Source organism: Micromesistius poutassou, assembly GCF_964030765.1.
Source record: "Micromesistius poutassou genome assembly, chromosome: 9".
NCBI classification, from domain to species: Eukaryota; Metazoa; Chordata; class Actinopteri; order Gadiformes; family Gadidae; genus Micromesistius; species Micromesistius poutassou.
Window position 1 is genome coordinate 18,637,099 of NC_140279.1, and position 26,343 is coordinate 18,663,441.

General features: G+C 47.9%; 1 protein-coding gene across 2 annotated transcripts in view; it reads left to right on the forward strand.

Annotated features, from left to right (window-relative positions):
• The window catches only part of atp11b (ATPase phospholipid transporting 11B), a 45,632-nt gene that overhangs the window by 9,745 nt on the left and 9,544 nt on the right, over positions 1–26,343 (forward strand). For both annotated transcript variants that reach the window (XM_084473298.1, XM_084473299.1), the window contains exons 7-28: positions 1,165–1,268; positions 1,829–1,876; positions 2,171–2,235; positions 2,936–3,017; positions 3,180–3,330; positions 4,530–4,727; positions 5,375–5,533; positions 6,585–6,775; positions 7,458–7,526; positions 7,796–7,869; positions 8,275–8,378; positions 9,545–9,726; positions 10,910–11,113; positions 12,168–12,321; positions 12,717–12,819; positions 12,931–13,076; positions 14,066–14,125; positions 14,479–14,606; positions 15,228–15,366; positions 17,397–17,462; positions 17,854–17,957; positions 18,613–18,778. In XM_084473298.1, the coding sequence (XP_084329424.1) occupies positions 1,165–1,268; positions 1,829–1,876; positions 2,171–2,235; positions 2,936–3,017; positions 3,180–3,330; positions 4,530–4,727; positions 5,375–5,533; positions 6,585–6,775; positions 7,458–7,526; positions 7,796–7,869; positions 8,275–8,378; positions 9,545–9,726; positions 10,910–11,113; positions 12,168–12,321; positions 12,717–12,819; positions 12,931–13,076; positions 14,066–14,125; positions 14,479–14,606; positions 15,228–15,366; positions 17,397–17,462; positions 17,854–17,957; positions 18,613–18,778 (2,697 nt within the window). The remainder of the gene's footprint in view (positions 1–1,164; positions 1,269–1,828; positions 1,877–2,170; positions 2,236–2,935; positions 3,018–3,179; positions 3,331–4,529; positions 4,728–5,374; positions 5,534–6,584; positions 6,776–7,457; positions 7,527–7,795; positions 7,870–8,274; positions 8,379–9,544; positions 9,727–10,909; positions 11,114–12,167; positions 12,322–12,716; positions 12,820–12,930; positions 13,077–14,065; positions 14,126–14,478; positions 14,607–15,227; positions 15,367–17,396; positions 17,463–17,853; positions 17,958–18,612; positions 18,779–26,343) is intronic.

The following is a 26,343-nucleotide window of genomic DNA, read 5'->3' on the forward strand; positions in this document are numbered from 1 at the left end:
CCCGACACACACACAGGGCCGCCCGCCCACGTGGAGGTGGATGTGTCCGGGGGGAAGGCTTCTCCCCGTGGCCTTAGGAGAATTGACTGGATGTTTTCCATCATGCGCAGGACTGTGTATCCTAGAGCTTATAAAGGATTCACATATATATATATCTATCTCTTTTCCTGCTTAACATGGTTGGATAGGTTCCTGTATCTTGCAGAAACCTTGTTTTGGCTAACAGAGTCCTGTAATGTTTACTTTAAGTGTTCTTCTCTCCTTCTGTTCTTGTTTCAACCGGCAGGCGGGCAGATAACACTGCAAGTCTGTAGTAGAAGTCCACAAGCCTTTCTCTTTATGCACCGTCTCACATTCTAACTATTGTCTTTCTCTGTCTCTCTCTGTCTCTCTCCTTCTCTGTCTCTCTCCTTCTGTCTCTCTCTCTGTCTCTCTCTCTCCTTCTCTCTGTCTCTTTTTCTCTCTCTCTCCTTCTATCTGTCTCTCTCTCTCCTTCTATCTGTCTCCTCTCTGTCTCTCTCTGTCTCTCTCTCTCTCTCTCTCTCTCTCTCTCTCTCTCTCTCTCTCTCTCTCTCTCTCTCTCTCTCGCTCTTGATATTTTACTTAAAACACAAGCAGCGTTTTTCTCCATTCCTGAGGGTGGACATTGGCCAGACCCCTGTCACTCATTCCCATCTCCCTAAGCAGTACTGACAGGTCAAAGCGTCCTGGTGTGTGCCTGGCATGGTACTCGCTGTCTTTAAAAACCCCAACCTGCCATTAATTAAACAGTTATGATGCGTAGTGCGTTCAATTCCCACACTGGAACTCTAATGGTGATTTTTAGTATGAGGCATTGAGAGGCCTCATACGCTGTACATTTTGTGTTTTTGAGGTAAGGTCAATCATCTGGCCGGGCCCCAGATAAACTCATGACCTCATCGAACACACCCATACCCAGTGAGACGTTTTTTTTGCGGGCGTTTCCGCTCACGTTTCCTCTTCCGTTACTGTTCTAGGAAATTAATATGCTGTGTCTGTTTGCCGTGTGTGTGTGTGTGTGTGTGTGTGTGTGTGTGTGTGTGTGTGTGTGTGTGTGTGTGTGTGTGTGTGTGTGTGTGTGTGTGTGTGTGTGTGTGTGTGTGTGTGTGTGTGTGTGTGTGTGCGTGCGTGCGTGCGTACTAGACCCATTTCTCGGTGGCAGAGACGTCCGTGTGTCAGTCGGGGTCCAGGCTGGAGTCCTTGCAGGCTGTGGTTGAGTGTCAGCAGCCTGACCCTGACTTGTATAGGTACACACACACACACACACACACACACACACACACACACACACACCCCCCCGCCAACACACACCTCATCACATATACATGCAAATTGGTCTTGCACACAACCCAGCCCTCTAGTCCAAACTGGGCGCCCTCCCATTTTCCAAGTTGTCCAGTTGAAGATGAAAGGCTTGTGTCATTTGTTTTGCATATCTCTCCTCTCTCCCTGCCTTCCTCTCTCTCTGTCTCTGTCTCTGTCTCTGCCTCTCTCTGTCTCTCTCTGTCTCTGTCTCTTTCTCTCTGTCTCTCTCTCTGTCTCTGTCTCTGTCTCTGGCTCTGGCTCTCTCTCTCTCTCTCTCTCTCTCTCTCTCTCTCTGTCTCTCTCTCTGTCTCTGTCTCTGGCTCTGTCTCTGTCTCTCTCTCTCTCTCTCTGTCTCTCTCGCTGTCTCTGTCTCTCTCTCTGTCTCTCTCTCTCTCTGTCTCTGTCGCTGTCTCTCTCTCTCCCTCTCCCTCTCTCTTTCTTTCTTTCTTTCTTTCTTTTTCTCTCTCTCTCTCTCTCTCTCTCTCTCTCTCTGTACTTGCAGGTTTGTGGGGAGGATCACTGTGACCCAGGAGGAGGAGGAGATAGTGAGGTGAGACTAGAGTCTATACGTTTCCGTGTGGTTAATTAGTGCGGCAGGGCTGTAACCGTTACAGCTGAGGAGCCAGTCCATCCAGTTCATCATCTTTACTCGCGCTGTACTTAAGGGACCCGCATACACTTTCCTTTTCAAAGTGAGGCCAACGGTGTGTGGGAAGGCTCTTTACCTTACAGATTCATAAGGTACACAAGTTAGTTTGTGTTCAACCGTGTCCGCTTTTCTAACTGTTTATTTTATTGTGTGTGTGTGTGTGTGTGTGTGTGTGTGTGTGTGTGTTTCTATCAGGCCGCTGGGGCCGGAGAATCTGCTGTTGCGAGGAGCCAGGTTGAAAAATACCAAAGAGATTTTCGGTACACCAATATCTTTATCTATCTTATTTTTTGATGAAATCAGAGAATGCGCTCATGTTCTTCATTGGTTGCTGCTGCTGACCTGGTCCATTGCCACCGCACTGGTAGCTAGTACTCATAGTACCAGCCTCCTCTGATCAGCCAGAGGCAACCCTCACGTCTGCATTACAGAACAAACTACTTCAGTCTGCGGTCAATTCCTGTTACATCAGCAAACATGGCGAAAAAAGCTGGCCTGTCTACCCATGTTATACAATTGGTTATGTGAAGGGGGGACCGTTTTCGTTGGGTGCTACTGCATAGCAGTTGACGGACACCCTATGTAGCGTGTGTGTGGATAGAGGGATTCAGGTTTACCAAACTGCACACGGTCTAAATCCCGCAGATTTAATGTGTGTAAGTGTAAGGGCTTTCTTGTTTATATCATGTTTCGTAAACAGGTGTTTGGTCATGAAGCCATCTGGATCCCTCTTTCCTTCTGGGATCTTCCAGAGATTGGAAATGGCATCTCAGGCCTACGATCTCTGAATCACAATCTCAGAATTACAAAAACACTTGTAGTTCTTAAGACTAGAAAAATGGTTGTGTGTGTCTAGATATAAGATCATAAGATATTCATGAGCAGACACTCATTACGCTCGCGCTTGTCTAGCAGAGTAAAATCGGTGATTCATCATTATCAATTTCTGCACCACTGCAGGTGTGGCTGTTTACACGGGCATGGAATCCAAGATGGCCCTCAACTACAAGTGCAAGTCCCAGAAGCGTTCTGCAGTGGAGAAGTGAGTGGGGACGTTCTTGTCTTGATGTTTATGGGGGTTTTTTTCGCGCGCAAGTCATCCCACCACCATTTGAACACCCGTGTACTCGAGCACCCAGTGGCTGAGCTGGGGGTTCCCGTGGGGTGCTGAACGGCCTCCTGACTGTCTGCTCTTCTGTGGCAGGTCCATGAACACCTTCCTGATCATCTACCTGTGCATCCTGCTGTTCGAGGCGGTGCTCAGCACCATCCTGAAGTACGCGTGGCAGGCGGACAACCAGTGGGACGAGCCCTTCTACAACCAGAAGACGGAGCAGGAGAAGAACAGCAGCCCGGTACGTCTGGCGCCTGCTGGGCCTTCAGCAGTGATGTGTCTCTCTCTCTCTCTCTCACTCACTGTCTCGCTCTCCGAGTGCGTATGGGTTCGTGCCAAATGAAGGGGCTATTGTAGCGGTGAATGAGAGGAGGTGACCTGGCTGGGCTGGAAGGTTGACCAGAAACTATATCTCCACATATTTCTACCGGGCTAGCTGATTCTTTTTTATTTTCTTTATTTCTCATTCTTTACTTTTCCTTTAATCAGATATTTATTTTGAACCTCCGTTTTCTTTCCTGCTTTTCTTGGTTTCTTGGTTTCTTCCTCAATGACATTGAATCCCTACAAGACTAGACTCCTCCCTCTCCCTCTTGTTCCATCCCCCCCCCGGGCTACAAACAGAGCTTGAACCAAGTCTGTTTTTGAGACTTGACCTGACTCTGCTCTAGGCACCCATAAATCTGAACCCATTCCAATCTGTAACCGTCCGTTCCTGGCCAAAACCAAGTGAAGATTAGAAGATGAAGCCAGGTCATTTCATGATTTGTCGTATCAATTAAAATATGGTTAGGAGGACAAAATTAATACTTTGTATGATTTCCTACGTTGAGGAGCACAAATATATAAACACAGACCTTGTTTAAGGAAGTAGAATTACAAAAATGGTTTAGGACATTGGTTCTCAAAGTGCGGCCCGCGGGCCAATGGCGGCCCGCAGAAACATTCCTGGCGGCCCGCAATGACATACAGATGTAAGTTTAAAAAAAAAAATTTAAAAATCTTTTTTCGTTTTTTTTCTGTTCTAAATAAGTTTTTATTCTGAAATGCACACAGGACTGTTATATCCCAAATTTGACTGTATAGGGCAGAGAACCCCAGGGATTATGTGTTAGTTAAAATGTTTCTCAAGGTTTTCTCTAGTTTTGCCTAATTTGTTATTTAAAATGTGTTTATACTGGATGCAGACAAATACATGTAACTGTAGAGATGCAACCTGGTCATTAAAATGATTACAAATGGGATTTTTTTCTGTTTTATAAAAAAAAATTCCTTTGGCGGCCCTCAGTCAAATTTTGGGTTCCTAAATTGGCCCTCAGCTGTCAAAACCTTGAGAACCCCTGGTTTAGGATGTCCCACTCACGACATCAGCACAATCATCTCCTTGTTGCTCCTGGCTGTGATAACGGATAACGGAATGACACGCCTCTCTCTCTCCAGATCCTCAAGTTCATCTCGGACTTCCTGGCCTTCCTGGTCCTCTACAACTACATCATCCCCATCTCGCTGTACGTCACCGTGGAGATGCAGAAGTTCCTGGGCTCCTTCTTCATCGGCTGGGATCTGGACCTGTACCACGAGGAGAGCGACCAGAAGGCCCAGGTCAACACCTCGGACCTCAACGAGGAGCTGGGACAGGTACGCACGCACACGCACACTCACGGACGTGCACGCACTCGCACTTATGCGCATACACGCACATACGTGCATGCACATACACACGAACGCTCGCATACACACGCGCATAGACACACACACACACACACACACACACACACACACACACACACACACACACACACACACACACACACACACACACACACATGCTCACACACACACACAAACACACTCACAAACGCGCAGACACACGCACAAACATGCATACACACAAACACACACGAATACACAAACGTGCATACAAACACACGTACATACATACACACACACACAATCATTAGGGCTAGACTAAATGCACACATTTATTGTCACAATCATCATTGGCAATTTGAGATGGTATGGATTTATCATCAGTCTCACTCTATGGAGAGGGAACGATCGATCGGTTACAATCAATAGTGTGTTTCCTGTGATTACCATGATGATAATTAGTTATTCCATATTGCAGAGTTACACTGTACGTGTGCCGCGTATCCATTAAACGGAAGACAGGTTAACAGAGGGTGAAGATCATTCTTTTGAACTAAGTGGAGTGATCATGTGGGTCAGCGGGAGTGTCGTTGGTCTCATCTGTGCGGTCGGCTCTCCCCTCCGCTCCGGCCCAGGTGGAGTACGTTTTCACAGACAAAACGGGAACGCTCACGGAGAACGAGATGTACTTCCGCGAGTGCTCCATCAACGGGATCAAATACCAGGAGCTGAACGGCCGGCTGGTGCCCGAGGGAGTGATGGACGACTCGCTGGACGGCTCCACCGCCACGCTGGTAAAAAAAAAAAAAAAAAGCCTGGCTTGCATATAAACACGTTTTATACATGGATTCTACCCATAATGTACACTACTGTAGTACTGTACACTATGGATTCTACCCATAATGTACACTGCTGCAGTACTGTACATTACTGTTTCCTGTAGGTTTATTTGACACACCCTCCCATAGTTTCCCATAGCACTTCATATCATTCCCCCTTCCTGTTCCCTCTCGCGCTCTCTCTCACATTTACATACCAATTATACAAAGATGCATTTACATTCAGGGCACGTTAAGTTCCCTTATGCTTAAGGGCACTTTGTGACATCCGGCTTAAGATAATCAAGTTAAACCATTGTGGGGCCACTCCGACATCAGAGGGCTGTCAAGGCTTCAGAGAGGGAAAGGATGTTGGGTCGATGGCTTTATGGATGCTGAATCTTCTTGGCAAGCTGTTTCATGATAGCCTGCTGGCCGAGCTGATGGCCAGCGAGCAAGTGACATGAGGTGACAGGAGGTGACACGAGGTGACCTCTGCCCTGCGTGTCGCTGTGAATTCACATGAGTGTTTCACTTTGTTTATGTATGTATCTCTTATAAACAAAGTCCTCTACATTAGTTGTCAACAACTTACATCATCATGGACTTTGAAATTTAAATAGTTCAACTGTAAATAGTGTCGGGGCGGCAGTAGCTCAGGAGGTAGAGCGGGTCGGCTGGTAACCGGAAGGTCGCTGGTTCCATCCCCGGCTCCTCCTAGCTGAGTGTGGAGGTGTCCCTGAGCGAGACGCCCTCACCCTGACTGCTCCTGACCAGCTGGCTGTCGCCCTGCGTGGTCGAAACCGCCGTCGGTGTGTGAATGTGTGCATGAATGTTTGCAAGTCGCTTTGGATAAAAGCGTCGGCTAAAATCCCCTAAATGTCAATCGGAACGTATCCGAACGTACGAGACCATTCCGACGTGATGTCTGCAGTCGATAGCCTCCCTACCCTGTTGTCCGTTACCGTCCCAGCCGTCCCTCCTTACCCTGACCCCCCCCTGTGCTCCGCTCCCTGGTTCCCTGCAGACGGGGGACGAGCTGCTGTTCCTGAAGGCGGTGTCTCTGTGCCACACGGTGCAGATCAGCTACGACCAGCCCGACGGCCCGGGGGGCGGCGGCGGGGACCCCTTCTCCCACGCCAACGGCTTCTCCTCCAGCCACATGGAGTACTACGCCTCGTCGCCCGACGAGAAGGCCCTGGTGGAGGCCACCAAGAGGTACGGCCCCCCCCCCCGTTGCCATGACGTGCCACCAGGTGTGAGTGTGATTAGCCGTTACAAGCCGTTTTGGAAATCTGCCCCTTATGACATCATAAGGGGCATGAAAAGTGGGCGTGTCCACCTAGATGTGTGCTGGATAGAGCAGTCTATCAGCGTACCCAGTGGTCTGTAGCAAACGTTGCTCATCTATCCGCACACCTGTGATGTCATAAGGGGCAGATTTCCAAAACGGCTTGTAATGGCTAATCACACTCACACTCACACTCGCACCTTTTAAAGTGTGAACAATGTGGAAGTATGAAACCTCACGCTCAGTAGTAATGCATTGTGTGCTGTTCAGTAGGCACAATGGCTCCTGGCTAATCTGCTACTGGGTCTGTTGCTTTGTTGTGGAGACGGAACGCTCTGTGTGGTGGACGGCTTCCGCTGCAGCACTTCCTTATTCCCCTCTTGGTACAAACAGCAACAACTACTACGACAAAAAAGGGTTGGGTTTGGAGTGCAGGCTTCTGTTTTAAAAGGACGTTTATCCTCTTTGATAGTTGTGCCTCTCATCTGCCTCACTGCCCCAGCCTTACATGGACGCTTCCGTTGATAGATAGTGACGGCCAGTGGCTCTGACACTTCCCACCCAGACCTCTCTGTTGCTGGCTGCTCACTGCTTTGTTCTCCTCCCCAGGATGGGCGTGGCCTTCAGCGGTAGCAACGGTGAAACCATGGAAATCAAAACCTTTGGCAAGTCTGAAAAGTAGGTGATGCAGCACAACACCATTGTGGTATGTCTTCCAGATGGTGGAAAAGGACTGAAATTGAAATGTATACGTAGACAATATTTTACACAAAATACACAAAAGATTTGGTCACCACATTGTCCTTTCCTCACAAACATTGAAGGTTAAGCTGTAAGATGGTGCATACTGTATTTAATGGCCTTCCCTCAGATCAGTTCATAGTAATATTGACCAGCACTCCCTAGTAAAGATGTCAATGCTGTGTCGGTGTCTCTTTCGCTCTCAGGTATAAACTGCTTCATGTGTTGGAGTTTGATGCAAACCGCAGGAGGATGAGCGTCATACTGGAGTCTCCCTCAGGTATAGATCCATATGTATCTGTATATATATTGTGGCAACCCAGCTCTGACAATCAACGTGATGCAGAGCCCCTGAGGGCCAGGGCAGAGCAGACCTTAAACAGCCTGCTCCAAGGTGCATTCAGGGCTGAGAGTCCAGCCGTTGTGGCTGTGGCGGTTCCGCCCATTATCCTTTTGTTCTTTTAAGAAAGATACTTTTTGTTTGATCAAAAGTGCCTTTGTGGCTTAACACCTAAGACAATCGTGTGCTGAATGGAGTAAGGTGGTTCACTCCCCGAGCCGGGTTGCCACAATATATATATATACATATTATGTTTAACAGATAAGTTCAACCTTCTCTGTACAACACTGTGAAGTGCAGTGAAGTGTGAGCCCGGACTCTCTGGTTCTCCCGTTGACTCTCCAGGAGGTAAAGTGCTCTTTACCAAGGGGGCAGAGTCGGCCATCTTGCCATTCGCCACCAGCGGGGATATAGAGAAGACCAGACTGCATGTGGACGAGTTCGCTCTGGTGAGAAATGCATTTTGTTCTTGTTTTGTTATTGAAAACATTAACATTTAACATGTTTGGCTTGAAATGGGTTACGTGAGCATCACTACATTTATAATAATATAAAGGTTTTTTTTTAATTTAGATATAAGTTGTTTTGTTGTGAGAACTGAATATGTGTTACAGGCACTGCGAAATGTGTGTGTAGTTGCCGTAGCACAATATGAATAGGGATAAGTAGTAGAGCTGATATCTCAATGGCCTATTCTCTATTTCTGAAAAAGATTGTTTGTTTAGCATTGTGTTCAAGTCCAGGAGGACGGGAACAGGTCGAGCACCCTTCTTTGTTTTATTGTACAATTTATTGTACGTTACAACGTTTTGGAAGCCAAACGGATGGGGAGCCAACAAACACTTGTTGTGTGTCTGGAAGCTACTGTGCAGGAAAATGGCATCCAAACAAAACCACAACAAATGGATTCTGAAGGAGTTGTAAGGAGGAGTCACAGGAGAAGGAGTCTCCTGTGCAAGTTGTAGAGGAATGACGTGGACACTCTTTTGAGACGCTCCTTGACACATCATTTTGCGTGCGGGTGCACATGGCATTTTTACAACCATATCATGATTAGTTCGGCCTCCCATGGTTCCAGCTAGACTATGACGGTTTCCTCCACGGCGGTATTGCATACACACGCATGCATGCACGCACGCACACATACACAGACACAGACACAGACACAGACTCAGTGCCATGTCATTGGTTCTGGGTAGCGTTTCAGTCGCCTTGTCCTCTGTGTATGATTAGTGCCTCCTGACCGGGTCCTGTGATTAACGACCACACTGAACTCATTGTTTGGTCTCATTTCTTAACTCTCTCGCTTACAGTTTTTTTCTTATAATTTTTTATGCCAAATCCTGTCTCCTTACCCTCTTCTTTTGCTTCTCACACAACACACTTTTCCTTTTTCTCTTTTTGAGTCTCTCCCATGATTCTACAATAACAACTGTCCCATGTCTCTCTCTCTCTCTCTCTCTCTCTCTCTCTCTCTCTCTCTCTCTCTGTCTCTGTCTCTCTCTCTGCCTCTCTCTCTCTCTCTCTCTCTCGCTCTCTGTCTCTCTCTCTCTCTCGCTCTCTGTCTCTCTCTCTCTCTCTCTGTCTCTCTCTCTCTGTCTCTCTCTCGTCCCAGAAAGGGCTGCGGACTCTGGTGGTGGCGTGCCGGTTCTTCAGCGCGGCGTCGTACGCGGAGGTGGAGCGGCGGCTGGGCGCGGCGCGCACCGCCCTGCAGCAGAGGGAGGAGCGGCTGCAGGAGGCCTTCGCCTTCATCGAGAGGGACCTGCAGCTGCTGGGGGCCACCGGCGTGGAGGACAGGTACAGGGGGGGGGGCCACATGGTGCTGGGGGCCACCGTGGGGGGGGGGGGGGGGGGGTGGAGGACAGGTATGGGGCCCGCACTGCTGGTGGCCACGGCGGGGAGGACAGGTAGGGCGGCTCGCACTGCTGGGGGCCTGGGGGTTGGAGGACAGGTACGGGCGTGGAGGACAGGTACGGGCGTGGAGGACAGGTACGGGGGGTGGAGGACAGGTACGGGCGTGGAGGATAGGTACGGGCGTGGAGGACAGGTACGGGGGGTGGAGGACAGGTATGGGCGTGGAGGATAGGTACGGGGGGTGGAGGACAGGTATGGGCGTGGAGGATAGGTACGGGCGTGGAGGACAGGTACGGGGGGTGGAGGACAGGTACGGGGGGTGGAGGACAGGTACGGGGGGTGGAGGACAGGTACGGGCGTGGAGGAGGACAGGTACGGGGGGTGGAGGACAGGTACGGGGGGTGGAGGACAGGTACGGGCGTGGAGGAGGACAGGTACGGGGGGTGGAGGACAGGTACGGGCGTGGAGGACAGGTACGGGCGTGGAGGAGGACAGGTACGGGCGTGGAGGAGGACAGGTACGGGGGGTGGAGGAGGACAGGTACGGGCGTGGAGGACAGGTACGGGGGGTGGAGGAGGACAGGTACGGGGGGTGGAGGACAGGTACGGGCGTGGAGGACAGGTACGGGCGTGGAGGACAGGTACGGGGGGTGGAGGACAGGTACGGGGGGTGGAGGACAGGTACGGGCGTGGAGGACAGGTACGGGCGTGGAGGACAGGTACGGGGGGTGGAGGACAGGTATGGGCGTGGAGGACAGGTACGGGGGGTGGAGGACAGGTATGGGCGTGGAGGACAGGTACGGGGGGGGGGCAGCACTGCAGTGAGGCTCACAGCACCGCTGGTACCAGTGAAGGAAGCCCCCAGATGGGTTTGAATCGGTGTGTTTCTACGGTGGCCCGTCTAGACGCCGTTGGGGATAAAACCTTTACGGACTCTACAGTTTACTACTGGCCCAGTGTTTGTTCACCTCTCTCTCTGTCTCTGTCGCTCTCGTTCTCGCTCACATATTGTGTGTGTGAATGATGCTTCATCTCTCTCTCTTTAGCCTCTCTGTATTTCTGTGATGAATTCAAGACACAAACCATTTTTTTTCCATCGAACGCCCCCCTCCCCTATCCGCGTCCAGGCTCCAAGACAAGGTGCAGGAGACCATCGAGGCCCTGCGGCTGGCCGGCATCAAGGTGTGGGTGCTGACGGGCGACAAGCACGAGACGGCGGTGAGCGTCAGCCTGTCGTGCGGCCACTTCCACCGCACCATGAACATCCTGGAGCTGCTGCAGCAGCACACCGACAACGAGTGTGCGGAGCAGCTCCGCCTGCTGGCCAGGAGGTGAGACGGGGGGGATGTGTCGGAAATTATGTTTCTTCCTGTTCAATTCAATTCAAATCATCCTCTCACAAATCTGCCTTAATTTGCTCAATGATAATAAATGTTCTGCCCCGCTTGGAACTTGGCGACTCATTAGTGAATCCAAAAGTAACGGGGTCCTCCGTTAGAGAAGTCCTCCTTCTGAGGTTCAGAGAGGAGTGGGAACGCGTCCTCATGAGGTGTCAGCAGAGAGGGGCGCCGTGAGGAGCAGTAAGGAGCACACTTTGTGATTACGCGGGTGGTCTCTGCTCGTCTGAGCACCCCCCCCCCCCCCCCCGAGGCCCCGGAGCGATTGGTTGTTCTCTGTGGTAACCGTGGTGATTCCCATGAGTCATTACCAAGGTGGAGGCATGAGACTCGTTGCTATGGCGACGGCATCGATTTCTTTAAAAAAAAAAAAAAGAAGATCCCGAGAGACTAATGAGCCCTGTGCAGAAGTGTACATGATGGCCCACTCCTACACGGCGCTCGTTAGTCTCTGTCTCTTCTTCGTCTAGAAGGGGGGGGGGGTGTCTTACCGTCTTGTTTTCCTTTCCTTTCTTCAGTTTTCTTGTGTCCGTGTTTCCCTCCGTCTCTTTTGGTATCCTATCTCTGACTTCCCACTGATGACCCGTTGGCCCTCCCTGTCCGTTTGGACTTTGATTTTCCACCCTGTACATTTAGTTCTCCCTCGTGCCCACACGTCTCTCCTCCCTCCCCCTTCACACTACATTTACACTTTGGGGATTTTGCTGACGCTTTTATCCAAAGCGACCTACAACCGTTCACCCACACATTCACACACCGACGGCGGAGTCGACCACGCAGGGCGACAGCCAGCTGGTCAGGAGCAGTCAGGGTGAGGGCGTCTCGCTCAGGGCCACCTCCACACTCCTCTAGGAGGAGGAGCCAGGGATCGAACCAGCGACCTTCCGGTTACCAGCCAACCCGCACTACCTCCTGAGCCCCATGCCGCCCACTTATGACCTGTCTGATGGATCCCCTTCTCTCACTCCCTCCCTCCCTCCCTCCCCAGGATCAAGGAGGACCACGTCATCCAGCACGGCCTGGTGGTGGACGGGGCCAGCCTGTCCCTGGCGCTGCGGCAGCACGAGAAGCTCTTCATGGACGTGTGCAAGAACTGCTCGGCCGTCCTGTGCTGCCGCATGGCCCCGCTGCAGAAGGCCAAGGTGAGGGGAGGCCCGACCGACCCCCCGACGTCTCCGTCGGAACTCCAGGAAACACTCACTTGTGTTTGCATGAGGTCACGGGGTCAAAGGTCAAAGAGCGTGATTCATATCCTCTAGAATGGAACAGCACGTGTCGTAGGGGTGCACTGGATGTTAGGACAGAGTGTATTCTGAGATGTCACAGTTGCACTGATTTGATCCGTCTTTAGTTTAATTATTAAATTATATTATTAAATTATTATTATATTATTATTATTATTATATTATTATTAAATTATATCTTTAATTATTCAGTGCTTTGCTTGTTTTCTTTAAAGGTCACGTTTGGCCTTTGCTCCACATTTGAGTCGAGGGTCAAAAGGTAATATTTAGTCCTTGTTCCATGCGGTGTTCAGGTGGTGCATCTGTTCAAGACGTCCCCGGAGAGGCCCATCACATTGGCCATCGGAGACGGAGCCAACGATGTCAGCATGATCCAGGAAGCCCACGTGGGAATAGGTATGCGTGCATAATAAACGCCAACACACACACACGCATTCAACACACACGAGTCTGTGGATGGAACGTAAACGCAGTGTAAAGTGTGTGACGTGCATGTCTCTCCCTCAGGCATCATGGGGAAGGAGGGACGCCAGGCCGTGAGAAACAGCGACTATGCAATCGCCCGGTTTAAGTTCCTGTCCAAACTGCTGCTGGTCCACGGCCACTTCTACTACATACGAATAGCTCATCTTGTACAGTACTTTTTTTACAAGGTAATGCTCAGCAGGCACAGTGGCTCAGGTAGCTCACCCCGTAGCCTCTTTGAGTTAGTTGAGGTCTAGTTTTAGTTGTGTAGCCGTTCACACATCCCCACCACTCCTGGCTCCAACGCTGCAACCGCACACAAGTCAGGACCAAACCTGCAGCCGTTTCCCTGCACTAAGCCGTCTTTATGGCCTCTTCTCACACGTTCGCTTGCTTCCACTGCCATCAGCTCATCACTGACAGTAAACGCTGACTTCAGTGGCCTCCGTGTGTCCCTCCGTACGGCAGCGTGCTGCGTGGGGCCTGGTGGTTAGTGTTATTCTGCACATGTTGGTCGGAGAAAAGTTCACACTGGATCTGATACCGGCTGCATTCTATAATAGGGATGGGTCAAAATATTTGATTATTCGATTATTCGATTATTCGTTCCTGAGGGTCAAAGTCGATTTTTAACATTTGGACCGTTAACATTTTTTCCCATTCAAATAAACAAGACTTAACGGACGGAACTAATGTTGGTTCTGTAGCACTATTAGTTTTTTTTATTATTATTAACCATGTACAGAAAAACAATACACACAATACACGAGCATAAATATTAATATATATGCATACAACACAAACACTGATCACTGTTAAAGTTAGTTTTTTTTACGTTTAAGATATTAAGTGATTTCTTGCCGATGATCCATGGCTGCCTTTGTGAATGTCGGCACACATCGAATAATCGATCATTCGTTCATACCACCCACTGATTATTCGACCATGAAAAATTTGAGTTATTCACATCCCTAATAAATAATGTATCCAGCCAAACTAAAAAGCCACAGCGCAGCTCAAAATCTGAGCAATAACTAGGAATTGAGCACTGAAGCTTTCAGTGTGAACAGAGCCAAAGTAACTTTGCAATCAAGGATGTATTGGTCCTCCACTGCCTGAATGATGTGTAATCTGTTTTTGTCATTCTGTCTCTCTCTCTCACTGTCTCTTTTTCTAGAATGTGTGTTTTATCACACCACAGTTTTTATACCAGTTCTTCTGTCTGTTTTCACAACAAGTAAGTCCCTCTGTCTGTGTCTGTCTGTCTGTCTGTCTGTCTGTCTGTCTGTCTGTCTGTCTTTGCATCCATTGTTTTTCATGCCTCTTCACAAATCATTTCACATCAATGTCTGCTCGATGCTGCAGGAGTCACAGCTTGAGTCGGCTTCAGTCGCTGATCATTTGAGGGGTTTTTCACGAAGGTTCAAACCATGATAGCATGTCTAGTTAAAAGGAATAGTTTGCTGTGCACATGAATCCTTCCCCCCCCCCCCCTGTGTTAGAACCAACATAATACTTTCTTAACCCTAACCTTAACCGCTTCGTGGCGGGTTCTCACAAAGCAGGGTTCTAACAAACTTCTGTTTGCAGACCCTGTACGACGGGGCGTACCTGACGCTGTACAACATCTTCTTCACCTCCCTGCCCATCCTGGTGTACAGCCTGTTTGAGCAGCTGGTGCACCCCCACGTTCTGCAGACTAAACCGGCCCTGTACAGGTCAGGAGCAGCCCGCGGGAACCCGGGGCCAAACCCAAAAGCTTAATTAGCTTTATGTTATTCCACACGAAGACGATAACTTTGCACTTTGCGGCTGCATTTTATTTCATACGTTCATATTTCTGTTGTACTTTTTATGGTCTAAAGGTCAGATATGCTACCCTGGAAATCCAGAGTTCTCGCGAGAGCACAATTTGAATTCGCTCAGCGAGTCACTCTGGGAACGAGCAACATACTCACTCCCCGATGCCCCTGGCCCGGAACATTAACCAATCACATCGGTGTATCTGATATAGGCGGGGCCAAAAGCGTTGCTGTTTTACCGACCTGATATGGCGAGAGTCTTATCTATTGGTTAGCGCTGCTGGTCTGGATACGTCACCCCTTGTATTCTTCTGATTGGTCGCAGTGTTATCCAATTGCGTGCAGTGATATTTTCAAATGCATGCTGGGTGCCGCCCCTCGAGTTGGGCCGTTTTCATGACTCGTTGCCAGACCCCACAGCTTTCTAGATGTGGCTCTGGATCTCCAGGCTACAGATATGCATGATTTACCTGAACATCAGGCTGCGCGAGTATAAAGAATATTTCTATTATGCTGTGTTATCTCATCCCCCCACAGGGACATCAGCAGGAACTCTCTGCTCTCCTTCCGGACCTTTCTCTACTGGACGCTGCTGGGATTCTGTCATGCCTTCATCTTCTTCTTCGGCTCCTATGCTCTGATTGGAGAGGACACCAGCCTCATGGGCAACGGACAGGTGTGTGTGTGTGTGTGTGTGTGTGTGTGTGTGTGTGTGTGTGTGTGTGTGTGTGTGTGTGTGTGTGTGTGTGTGTGTGTGTGTGTGTGTGTGTGTGTGTGTGTGTGTGTGTGTGTCTTTTAGTGGTGCAACCCAAAAAATAATTCTGGATATTTGTTGGTACGGTAGGATGTTGTAGTTTCGCTTTTTGCGTTATCAAAAGTAAGACTGAAAGAGAAAAACGATAAGTTGGTAAAATCGTGATTCTGCAGCAGTGGGCTCAGCCAGCTCCGACCCGGCCAGGGACAGGTACACACAGTATGAATGTACCTTCTACTTTTATTTATGGTGTACTTTCAAATTAAATTCCTTTTCGAATAAGAAAGGAAACTCCTATTTGAAGCTTGAAATGATGTATTCGGACAGCCCTGGGTATTTTCCAGCATTATTTGGACATTTTACTTTATGAAACACAAAATTTGTTCCTTTCCTTGTAAGCTATAATTGATTATATATATATGTATGGGAATATTATATTTATGTAAATCTGGATTTGACTGTTCAGTGCCAGCCACTGACCTCACAGCATGTCACTTGGAAAAACCTTGTGTACCGTCTTTCTCTCTTTGTGCAATCAAGCCTCAAGCTGTGTCAAGAAGCTATTGGTTTTATAACATAAAGGGACTTGTCATGAGTAGCCCATCCATTGTACTCTAGTTCTCAGCATGTGTGGCATGCAACGCCAGTGGAGGAACTAAGGTTTAATTTTCATATCTAATTCTTCCGGACATCCCCCTATTTTGCTGTGTGTGTGTGTGTCTGTGTGTCTCTTGGCGTGTGTCTTGAGATGGTAAAGAATATACTTTTTTCAGACGGAAATGTATGAAAAAGCTGTGATAACATTTTGGGAACAATTCTTCACTGTCAATATGAGTCTCAGAACGCTGTGGGCACAATGCAAGTCAACATCACGTCTGTACAAGTGTTTGTGTCGTGTTTGTGCGTATCTGTATCTGTGTCTGTGATTTCTTTGGACTGGCTATGAATGTGCTGTTCAAATCTCTATCGCCAGTCATTGAATTGGGCTCGATGCCTTTCTTGTCTTCCTGCCTGTCTTCTCATTGATTGTTTCCCACCCCCCCTGTGCATCTCTCTATCAGCCTCTCCTGTCTCCCTCTTCTTTCTCCCTCCTTCTGATGCCCTGCTCCACCGCTGTCTCACAAGCAGCCAATCGCACTTTAGGACTGTGTTTAACCTGTCTCTGCCCATCTTCATGTCAGTCAATGTGTGTTCTCTCTCTCTCTCTCTCTCTCTCTCTCTCTCTCTCTCTCTCTCTCTCTCTCTCTCTCTCTCTCTCTCTCTCTCTCTCTCTCTCTCTCTCTCTCTCTCTCTCTCTCTCTCTCTCTCTCTCTCTCTCTCTCTCTCTCTCTCTCTCTCTCCCTTGGTCCCTTGGTTTTGTGGTATCTGGATTTCCCAAACTAAAAACAACGACTCACTGTGTGTGGTTGCTTTCTCTGGCTGGTTTTCTTTCCATCTGTCTTTATTTCCTTTTTCCTTCTATTCTTTTCACGCTGTGCATGTCTTCAGATCTTGCGGGCTAACAAGCAGCTGGTAAGCAGAGTGGTTCAGTGCATGTGTCCACGGTTTCAGAGTAGTCTACATTTCGTCCATTTAACTTTTTCACTCGTGATTATCTCTTCATCTTTTAGCCGTTGCCAAAGATTCTGCATGTTGTTTCAACCATCCTTTAATGTTCAGCAACAGTTTGATAGTCCTTTAATAGTTTAAGCATTATCCTCATCTGTCCTTTTTAAAGTATTCCAAAAAAAGAAATCTGGAAAAAATCTCCTACACCTGGAGGCTAATTTAGTTTGATTTGCTCCGTCTACTATACACAAATGTTTATGAACTTTGACCAATTCATATATATATATATATATATATATATATATATATATATATCTGTTTATATGTTAGCATTGTGCTGATTAACGTTGTGTTCTCATGTTATTGTTGTGTCATTTTCCTGACAGTTGTGTTTCTGTTTTCAGATGTTTGGAAACTGGACCTTTGGAACGCTGGTCTACACGGTCATGGTCATCACTGTGACACTACAGGTACATAGTGTGTTCACATGAGGCAACACACCGTTGGACCAGACCCCCTGTTGTCCCCGAGCCAATCCTCAATGAATCGCACGCTGTTCTCTCAGTCCACCCTCCACTATCTGGACAGGACAACAATCACTTTGCTGATGGTGGCCTGGCTAAAATATAACGAGGCTGACCTCATCAGGAGCAATGAAGTTAATAGATAGTGTTATTATCATGAGCAATGAACAGTTAATGGAGAAGTCAGTAATGGTGGGACGGAAAGTTTTCACTGTATGTGTGTGTGTGTGTGTGTGTGTGTGTGTGTGTGTGTGTGTGTGTGTGTGTGTGTGTGTGTGTGTGTGTGTGTGTGTGTGTGTGTGTGTGTGTGTGTGTGTGTGTGTGCGTGTGTGTGCAGCTGGCCTTGGAGACCCATTACTGGACGTGGATGAACCACTTTGTGACCTGGGGTTCCATCACCTTCTACTTCATCTTCTCGCTCTTCTACGGAGGCATCATCTGGTGAGAACCACAAAGACCAGCGTCGGGTTGTGTTGATGTCTCAAAGGCAGGGCATTGTCAGTTGATCACGGTGAGGAGGGAAGCGGGGGTCATCGTTGATCACACGGCCGCACTGAGAGGCCTTTGTACACGAGGGCACAGAGGGTATACATGGTGAACACATGAAGTCATGAAGGTCACTGATGCATGGTTGTAAAACGCAGTAAGTGAGCTAAACCCGTGAGTTAATGACTACTCTAGTGTAGTATAGTATACTCTTATACTGACCCAGAGTAAATTATATACATTAGAGTCAGAGTTAAGTACAGAGTAAGACTCTTCGGCTTGCTTCCGACAACAGCCACATAGCAGCAAAGATAAGATAAGATAAGGTAAAACAAAGATAAGTCATCGTAGAAATGTGTGTAAAAAAAAAAAAGGTAAAAATATGTAGCAGCATTAATAGATAACAAAAATAAATAATAAAATAAAAATAAAATAAAGTAAGTAATACGAAGTAGAGGAACATTATAACATTCATTTAACATTAAATAGGTAAAAATATGTAGCAGCATTAATAGATAATAGACAAAAATAAATAATGAAATAAAGTAAGTAGTAAACAGGTGGTTCTGTGTGTTGTCTCTTCCTCCCCTAACCCTCCTCCTGCCCACAGGCCCTTCGTCCAGACCCAGGACATGTACTTCGTCTTCGTCCAGCTCCTGTCCAGCGGCTCGGCCTGGTTCACCATCATCATCATCATCGTCACCTGTCTGTTCCCGGACATGCTGAAGAAGGTCCTCTACCGGCACCTGCACCCCACTGGCACCCAGAAGAGCCAGGTACGGGGTGGAGACGGGGGGGGGGGGGGGGGGGGGGTGTCTGGGATGGGTAGATTTGTCTAAAAATGACAATGCAATTTGTAATTTTGACCACAGGTAGAACTAGGGCTGCTTGATTATGGAAAAAATCATAATCACGATTATTTTGGTCAATATTGAAATCTCGATTATTCAAACGATTATTTTTGAGTTTGAAAACATGATGCATTTATTCATAATTTCTCTCCAAAAAAAACACTTGTAAATGAGAACTTCGAAATTTCCCCTTAAAAATATACACAGAATGGTCAAATAGAAATAGAAAATAAAGTCCAGATATGAATCCAGCTGTTCTGCAATTTCTATAAAAAAAAAAAATAATTAAATCGTTTCAACTCGATTATATTAGTTTGGTGATCGTTTCACTCTGAAATCGAAATCGCGATCAAAATTAGATTAATCGCCCAGCCCTAGGTAGAACAGCACTCGTCTGTGGATGAGATAGCTGATGTGCGTCAATAAACAATTCAATTAAATTCAGTTACTATGTTCAGGGCTGAGGTCATGTCAACGGCCATGTTATTGTAGTATAGTATAAAGGATATCCTATAATGTTAGAGTTTAACTTTTCAATGTGACGATAGTGCATTTCTTTATGTATCATTCCAAGCAACACTCCCTACATGAACACCAAGTTCAGTACGACCGCGTTGAAGCACCAATTTAAAAAGTGATTTATTAACCAGCATATAGAAATACAACGGGGAAGTTGAGGTAAAAAGTGTTTTATTAACCAGCGTATAGAAATACAACGGGGAAGGTGAGGTAAAAAGTGTTTTATTAACCAGCATATAGAAATACAACGGGGAAGGTGAGGTGAAAAGTGTTTTATTAACCAGCATATAGAAATACAACGGGGAAGATGAGGTGAAAAGTGTTTTATTAACCAGCATATAGAAATACAACGGGGAAGGTGAGGTGAAAAGGGTTTTGACACACTGTAACATCGATAACTTTAACAAAGCCCCTTTCTCTAAGAAGTGGCCTCTGGCTTCCAGGAATAGTTTGGTGAATAAGTCCCACCCTCACTGTGGCTCCCTGCTGATCACTGACGCCCTGGGGTGCCTTACACCCGTGAGAACTGAGAACACACACGGCCATGTAGTGCAGTAAAATGAGATCATTTCCTCCTTTTCCAGCTTCTCCTTCCTCTAGAATAGAAATAATAACTTTCCTACTTTTTAACTTTGTCTGTGGTGTTTGTTGTTTCTGCTTTAACCTTCATCCTGTTTTTGTGTGTGTGTGTGTGTGTGTGTGTGTGTGTGTGTGTGTGTGTGTGTGTGTGTGTGTGTGTGTGTGTGTGTGTGTGTGTGTGTGTGTGTGTGTGTGTGTGTGTGTGTGTGTGTGTGTGTGTGTGTGGGCGCTTGCACACACTCTTTGTTTTGACCCTTCCTCCCTGTACTTGTGTCTACGTGTGCATGTTGTGTCTCTGTGTGTGTGGGTGTGCTCTCTGCTCTCCTGTTTCCTGTCCCTGTGTGTGTAGATGTACGCCAACCGCGTGGTCATAGAGGATGACTTCATCGCTCTGCAGCCTCTCTCGCGAGCCAAGACCCAGCTGGGCAAGATTAGGTAGATGAGATGAGGCGGAGGCAGTCGTGGGACGGCCTGTGGAATACCAATAGAGCCAGAGTGCCTTCTGCTCAGACATTCATAAAAGAAGAACAGGACATTAACTGTATTTCACTTTGTAGGATTGGCATTGTGGGGGTGGTCTCTCGAAACTAGTGTTCAAGGAATAGTATCCACGTTATGTGGCACGTAACCATGTGTTATCGTGTGTTATTATGTATAGTTATATACTCATATATACTATATATCTTATTATATACACTTGGTTTGTTTTATAAACCTATCTTACCCTTTAATTCTATCCGGACCGTTTGTTACCAGAAATGATCTAAATGTCCTTGATTAACGAGGCTTAGAATATGCGTCTCTTGCCCCCCCTCTGCAGTGCACTCTCATGAAGTAGAAATACTGCTTGGTACACTGCCACACACACAACGCCGCACACTATGAGTTGTGTTCTTCCTTCTTCTTTTATGAATGCTTCAACGTGGAATGCGTTCGATTTCACGTTAGCAAACTTTAACGATTTATGGAAATAACTTCCCTGGATTGAATGACTCGTGGAAGGGGACGTTTTATCCTTGAGAAGCTTTCTAGTTCAGATTTCATACGGAGTAAATAGCAGAAGAAGAGTTGCATAGTACAGGTTTAACAGTGCAAATGAAAATGCCGTGATCCCAAGTCTGGCCTCTCGTCCATGCGTCCGTCATGCGGAGACCCAAATACTGGCACCATGCAGCCTTGCAGACCTGCTGGACTCGCACAGGAGAGTGTCCCATGGTTAACCTTCTGGACAAGAAGTAGCTGCACACTGCAATGTTCTCCTCCTGTGTGACTCCAGCCAACAGTCTGATTCGTCTTGCATACGTCCCTAATTCTCCTTTCATTAATGCACTCTTGCGGTTTTAGTTTAGACCTGTATGCATACACCCGTACACTGTATAGTAAGATGTCTGGGTATATACGGGAACATGTGTGTATACGTGTTCCCGTATATAAACAGGGGCTGTCTCTGTGTGCATGCCCTGATCAACCCTTCTGATAGCGGGGAAGCTACGGCATTGAGAGGGTGCCGAGAATTCTTTCACTTCCCAGACTCTCTCAACCCTCCCGTTGCCGGCAAGCCACCCCTCTTTATTATCCATCAGTGAACTTGAGATATGACGCATGAGTCACTGCCATTATTGCATGTCTGGGTTTCAAGCGGTAAGTTGAACTATTGACATTGCCTTGAGAGCCGACTTCATTGCTTATGCCTCCCGCACCATGATTTACATCTCGCCCTGCATGAAACACCGACATGGCAGAATGAATGAAAGCAATTTTGAAACAAGAGTGAATCTAGACTGATGCGGTTCTGTGGCAGTCATCACGTCACCGAGGACTTGGAATAACAGGTCCTGGTTGAGGGGAACAATATAACAACAGTGCTGACCACATTATTACATTGTCCTCTACCTGTATTCCTCAAATCTCACCGATCACCAAATGCGAGGCTCATAGCCACTTCGGCTAGCTCTGCATCTGGTCACGGTCGGACTGGCATGCCACATACATGATCGCTGCATGGGCCAGCTGCACCTGATCCACCTGCCCCTCCTGCTGTCCTGATATCCAATCCCATTGTCCCTGGGTGAGCCTTCAGTAATGTGTCCCCAAGCCATGTTTCAACGGATAGCGGATCCTACCAAGCTCACTGTAGCATGGTAAATACCCTCACCCCATCGGTCACCACAGTCACCACCCCATCCTCTAGCATGGTGCAATGTGCCCCGCCTACCGCTGCCACTCAGGTCTTTACCGTCAAGACCTTCCCCACCGCCGCCGCACTCTGCCCCTGGTCTCACCGGCCTCTATGTCTCTCTGTAGGCTGTGGTCTGACATTGTAGTGCATGTGTTGCTGGGATCAGCCTTGTTCTAGGTAGTGATGATTGGCCAGTAGATAATGATAGGCTGCTGTAAAGTGTACCTTAACATGGCGGCGAGATCATGGGCTGGATAGGACGAATATGCTTCAATAGAGCTAGCTTGGCTTGCGTTTGCCATAACTTGGCAACAGTGGCTTCCAGTCTGTTGTGTCAAACAATGAATGACAATATCTTTAACTAAAGTGCCAATTGATTAAGGTGCAGCTTCGCCAAATAAAAAAATAGAACATTTTCCCCATATGTTACTGTGATCATCGACGCTGAATGGTTGATTTATTTTCAACGCAATGAAAACATTTGAACCAGTCATCAGAGTAACCTGTGTGAATGACCCTGATGGGGGATTGGTTCTGCCAGGCCTGTGCTTGCATCTTTAAACCTTCTGAGCTGGTTTTTCGTTGTGGCAAGCCTCTTCTGCAGCTTATGGCGCTATTAGTGGGTGACTCAAGAAGCCCATCGAAGTAAGGGCACGGAACAGATTTAATTTAAATAAAAGGATGTGTTTGACATTTTAAGTTACATTTTATGCAAACTTAAGCCAAAAATGAACAGAAAAACCAAACGCCATTTCATGGATTGCAGTAGTCTTTTGACCATGGTTATACATTATGCAGACAGGACCTAGACCTACCAACAGCACAAACTTCCTGGTCTCTGAGTGCATTAAAAGGTCATGATTTGTTAATGTATTCAGGTGCACTGAAAGAGTTGGTTTTTCCATTCCAGTATTTATGCAAATTCGTCAATCAGGGATGAGGTCATCTCAAAAGTTGCCTCTGGGTCCCGGGGGGTCTTGTGTGCGTCTTGACGGCCACGAGACCCACCAGAGGTCCAGACGAGGTTAATTAACACTCGTGGATTTTGCCTCCGCGCCATTTAGCAGCCGTCCTGTCCCATGAGGAACCCGTTTCCTGTGGCCGTTTGGTTCTCTGCTCGTTTCGACGGCTGAAGCTGAAATGGCTTTGCTGCTGCTCTGTTAGAGTCTGAACCCGTCTCCTCTCCTGCTGGGAAATGGAAATAGCCGCTCCTCCACTGACCTCATCTCCACGTTCCGATTAGAGCCGTTAGGCATTCAGGAGTTTCTCATTAACACCTGGCAACCCAAAGCAGAGGAACATCCTCTCACTACGGAACGAGACGTAACTCCGTCAGGCCGCCGGCCGTTTTTACGTTAAATGGCAAACATTCGTTTTTTTTTTTTGTTAATTGTTTGATCTTTTACAATCTTAGCAATGTCACTGGAGGACGGCTTTAAAAAAAAAATGGAAAACCAGTCCTATTTCTGGTTGTTCTTTGCACAGTACTCTGCCCTGTGAATGCACACTGTGTAGATAGAAGGGCTTGGGGATGATTAACTGTATACCTAATCTACACACTGAACTGCTTTGGCACTGGTTGTTCTGCTCGCATACTTTCACAAACCTAACCGGCAGGCCGTCGAGAGAGACACTTATCCTTCTTTTCTTTTGCATCGACCACACTGACCGGCTTGCTGACTAACCAATGATTGAAGCCTCTCACTCAATGATTAGCGAGCCTGGCCACTCGGCCGCAGCAAGCAGCAGCAGCAGCAGCAGCGGTCCTCTTGACGGGGGCTGACAGCTAGTGTCTTGTGCCCCTCAGATGGAAGAGGATGAGCTCCCAGTCGGCCCAGAATATGACCCTGCTAAAGCCCAGCGGAGCCCTGGGGAGGGCAATTGGCACCTGCTAGCTTCTTACCCTCCCCGTGCCGCCCCCGGCCCCGACCCCTGCTCCCCTAGGTAGTACCATCAGCTCCACCGCTATCACCGCTACCCCCCCCGCTGTGTCCTCATCGACCCCCCCCCCCCCCCACCACCACCACCACCCCAAGCACCAGCACCACCAGTGCTTAAGCATCTTGTCTATGTTATGGATGCAACAGAAAGGCGCTGCGCCAAAACCCAGTGCTCTATCTGACCACTATCCTGTGTCACTTTGTTGTCACCAGCCTCCCTGTTTTTGTTCCTTGAGAATGACCCATCCTAACTTCATGAATTCATGTTTTTATTTTTTTGAGTTGATGGTGTTAAATGAAGCCTGATGCTCTGCTGCCTGTAGTCATGTTGTGGTCCCTGGCTCGGTCCCGAGGTGGCCTTGCGTGCTGCCCAGCATTCCTTTCTTAAGCTGGTTCCCCAGCACCAACATGTCCCTCCTTGTTTAACCCAACACCTCCCTCCATCACCTCCCTCCATCACCCTGCCTCCACCTCCCTCCCTCCATCACCCTGCCTCCACGCTGTGTCCCCGCGGTCCCTCTCCTTTGCCTTGATGTCCTTTATCAGAGCTTGGAGGACGTGCTGCTGTTGGTCTGCTGGCCTCCATGTCTTCCATGTCCTCCATGTCCTCCACTGCTTTTGTCTGAGCTGCTCTTTGGTGTCTTACACGTGTTTACATATTGGTCCTTTTGGTCTTTTTGTGTTATTATTTTCATTTGTTTTTTCCGTCTTTAGTTCTCCTTGTATGTTTCTTTCAGCATTCATCTGTATTTTGGGATGCTTTAAACATTTGACTAACACTATTGTGTCATCATGTCCTACAACCGTTTAACAAAGCAGTTTGTTAACAATGTGCGATAATGGATTTGTATGAATTTACCTGCCTAGTAAGCCAGCCATGATCTATTGTTATTGGTGAAAATTCAAACGGCATTGCACCAAAACAAAATAACTGAATTCTGTGAATTCTTTAGCCCTAGCTGTGAATTACACACGGTTTTAATTCCTCAATAAACACTAGTTGTCAGCTAAAACCAGGGATGGGTATAGTTAAGATCTTAGCCATGCTTCTACTCTTATCCATACTGCTTTGTAGTCTGGAGCCACAGTGCCACTTCCATCATGGTTTGGGGAGTAGCCCGATCTAAACATTACATCGTTGATTTAGCCTAAATTCATAGAAAAAAAGATTCCCTTCATTTCTCTCATACGATATCAGCACCGGGTACGTCTGACCTTATCGATAGTACGTCCGTAATGATTCAGCCCTGAAGCGGTTACCCATCCCGAGACAAAACCAATACTAGAAATCCATGGACCAATATGTTGACCGTTTGTGTTTGCTCTGGCTCATAAACGCTGTGATTGAATCCTCTTAACGGCTGGGCTCAGTGTCGCGGTCCTAACTCACCGTTGATTGGTGGTGGTGTAGTGTCTGCTCCCGTTCCACTGATTGTGTACCGGGAGCCAAAGCAGTCGTCCAGGGATACGGGTGGCTGCATGTTTATCAGACCATAACTTAGGATGGGCCGCCATAACTCTCGCCCCCTTTGCTCGCGACACACAGAGTCCACAGAGTCTGATCTGCTGCTGCAGTCATTCCCCGACGGTTGAAAAGTCTCTCGCTTGCACCTATATAATAAATATAAACCCCTTAAACGTATTATGACTAATTTACATTTTGTTTTACCTTAGACCAGTCATCAATATAGATAAATCATGCATGTTCGGGATTTTGTAGGTGTTCTGCTTCTGCAGTTTCTGGAGGGGGGGCGGTTTGTCGACATGGCAACTGTTTAATTAGAAGTCTCTTCAGGAAAGTGCAACAGCGAGCAAACGGTGCGACCGGGGGGGACTTGGTTCAACAAGGGCAGATTTAGTGATCTGTAGTCTCACCCTGCTCTGTGTAGTGCAGCCGTACAGTCGAGGTATCACCCGCACTCTGAGCCTCAAGGCAGCGATCGTCTTCTCAGCACCTCCCTGCTTTTGTCTCGTCCTCTCTTCTCTCCCTCCGTCTCCGTCTCTGCCCGTCTGCCTCAGAGTCGCTGACTCAGGTGAACTCGGGGGGACCCGATACCTTCCCTTCCCCTGGCAGCCTCCTCCTGCATAGCGCTACCTGCAGTGCTGGCCGGGAATGTGTTATTTAGTGGTAGCTCTGGAGCGAGATAGAGGTGTAAGACGTAACCTAGTTCTAGGAAGCGAGCTGAAGCGGAGACAGGCCTGGGCTCCGGTCTGACGGTCTGGGCCCCTGTGTGTGTGCGAGCTGCGTCATAGATGGAAGACCATCCATCACG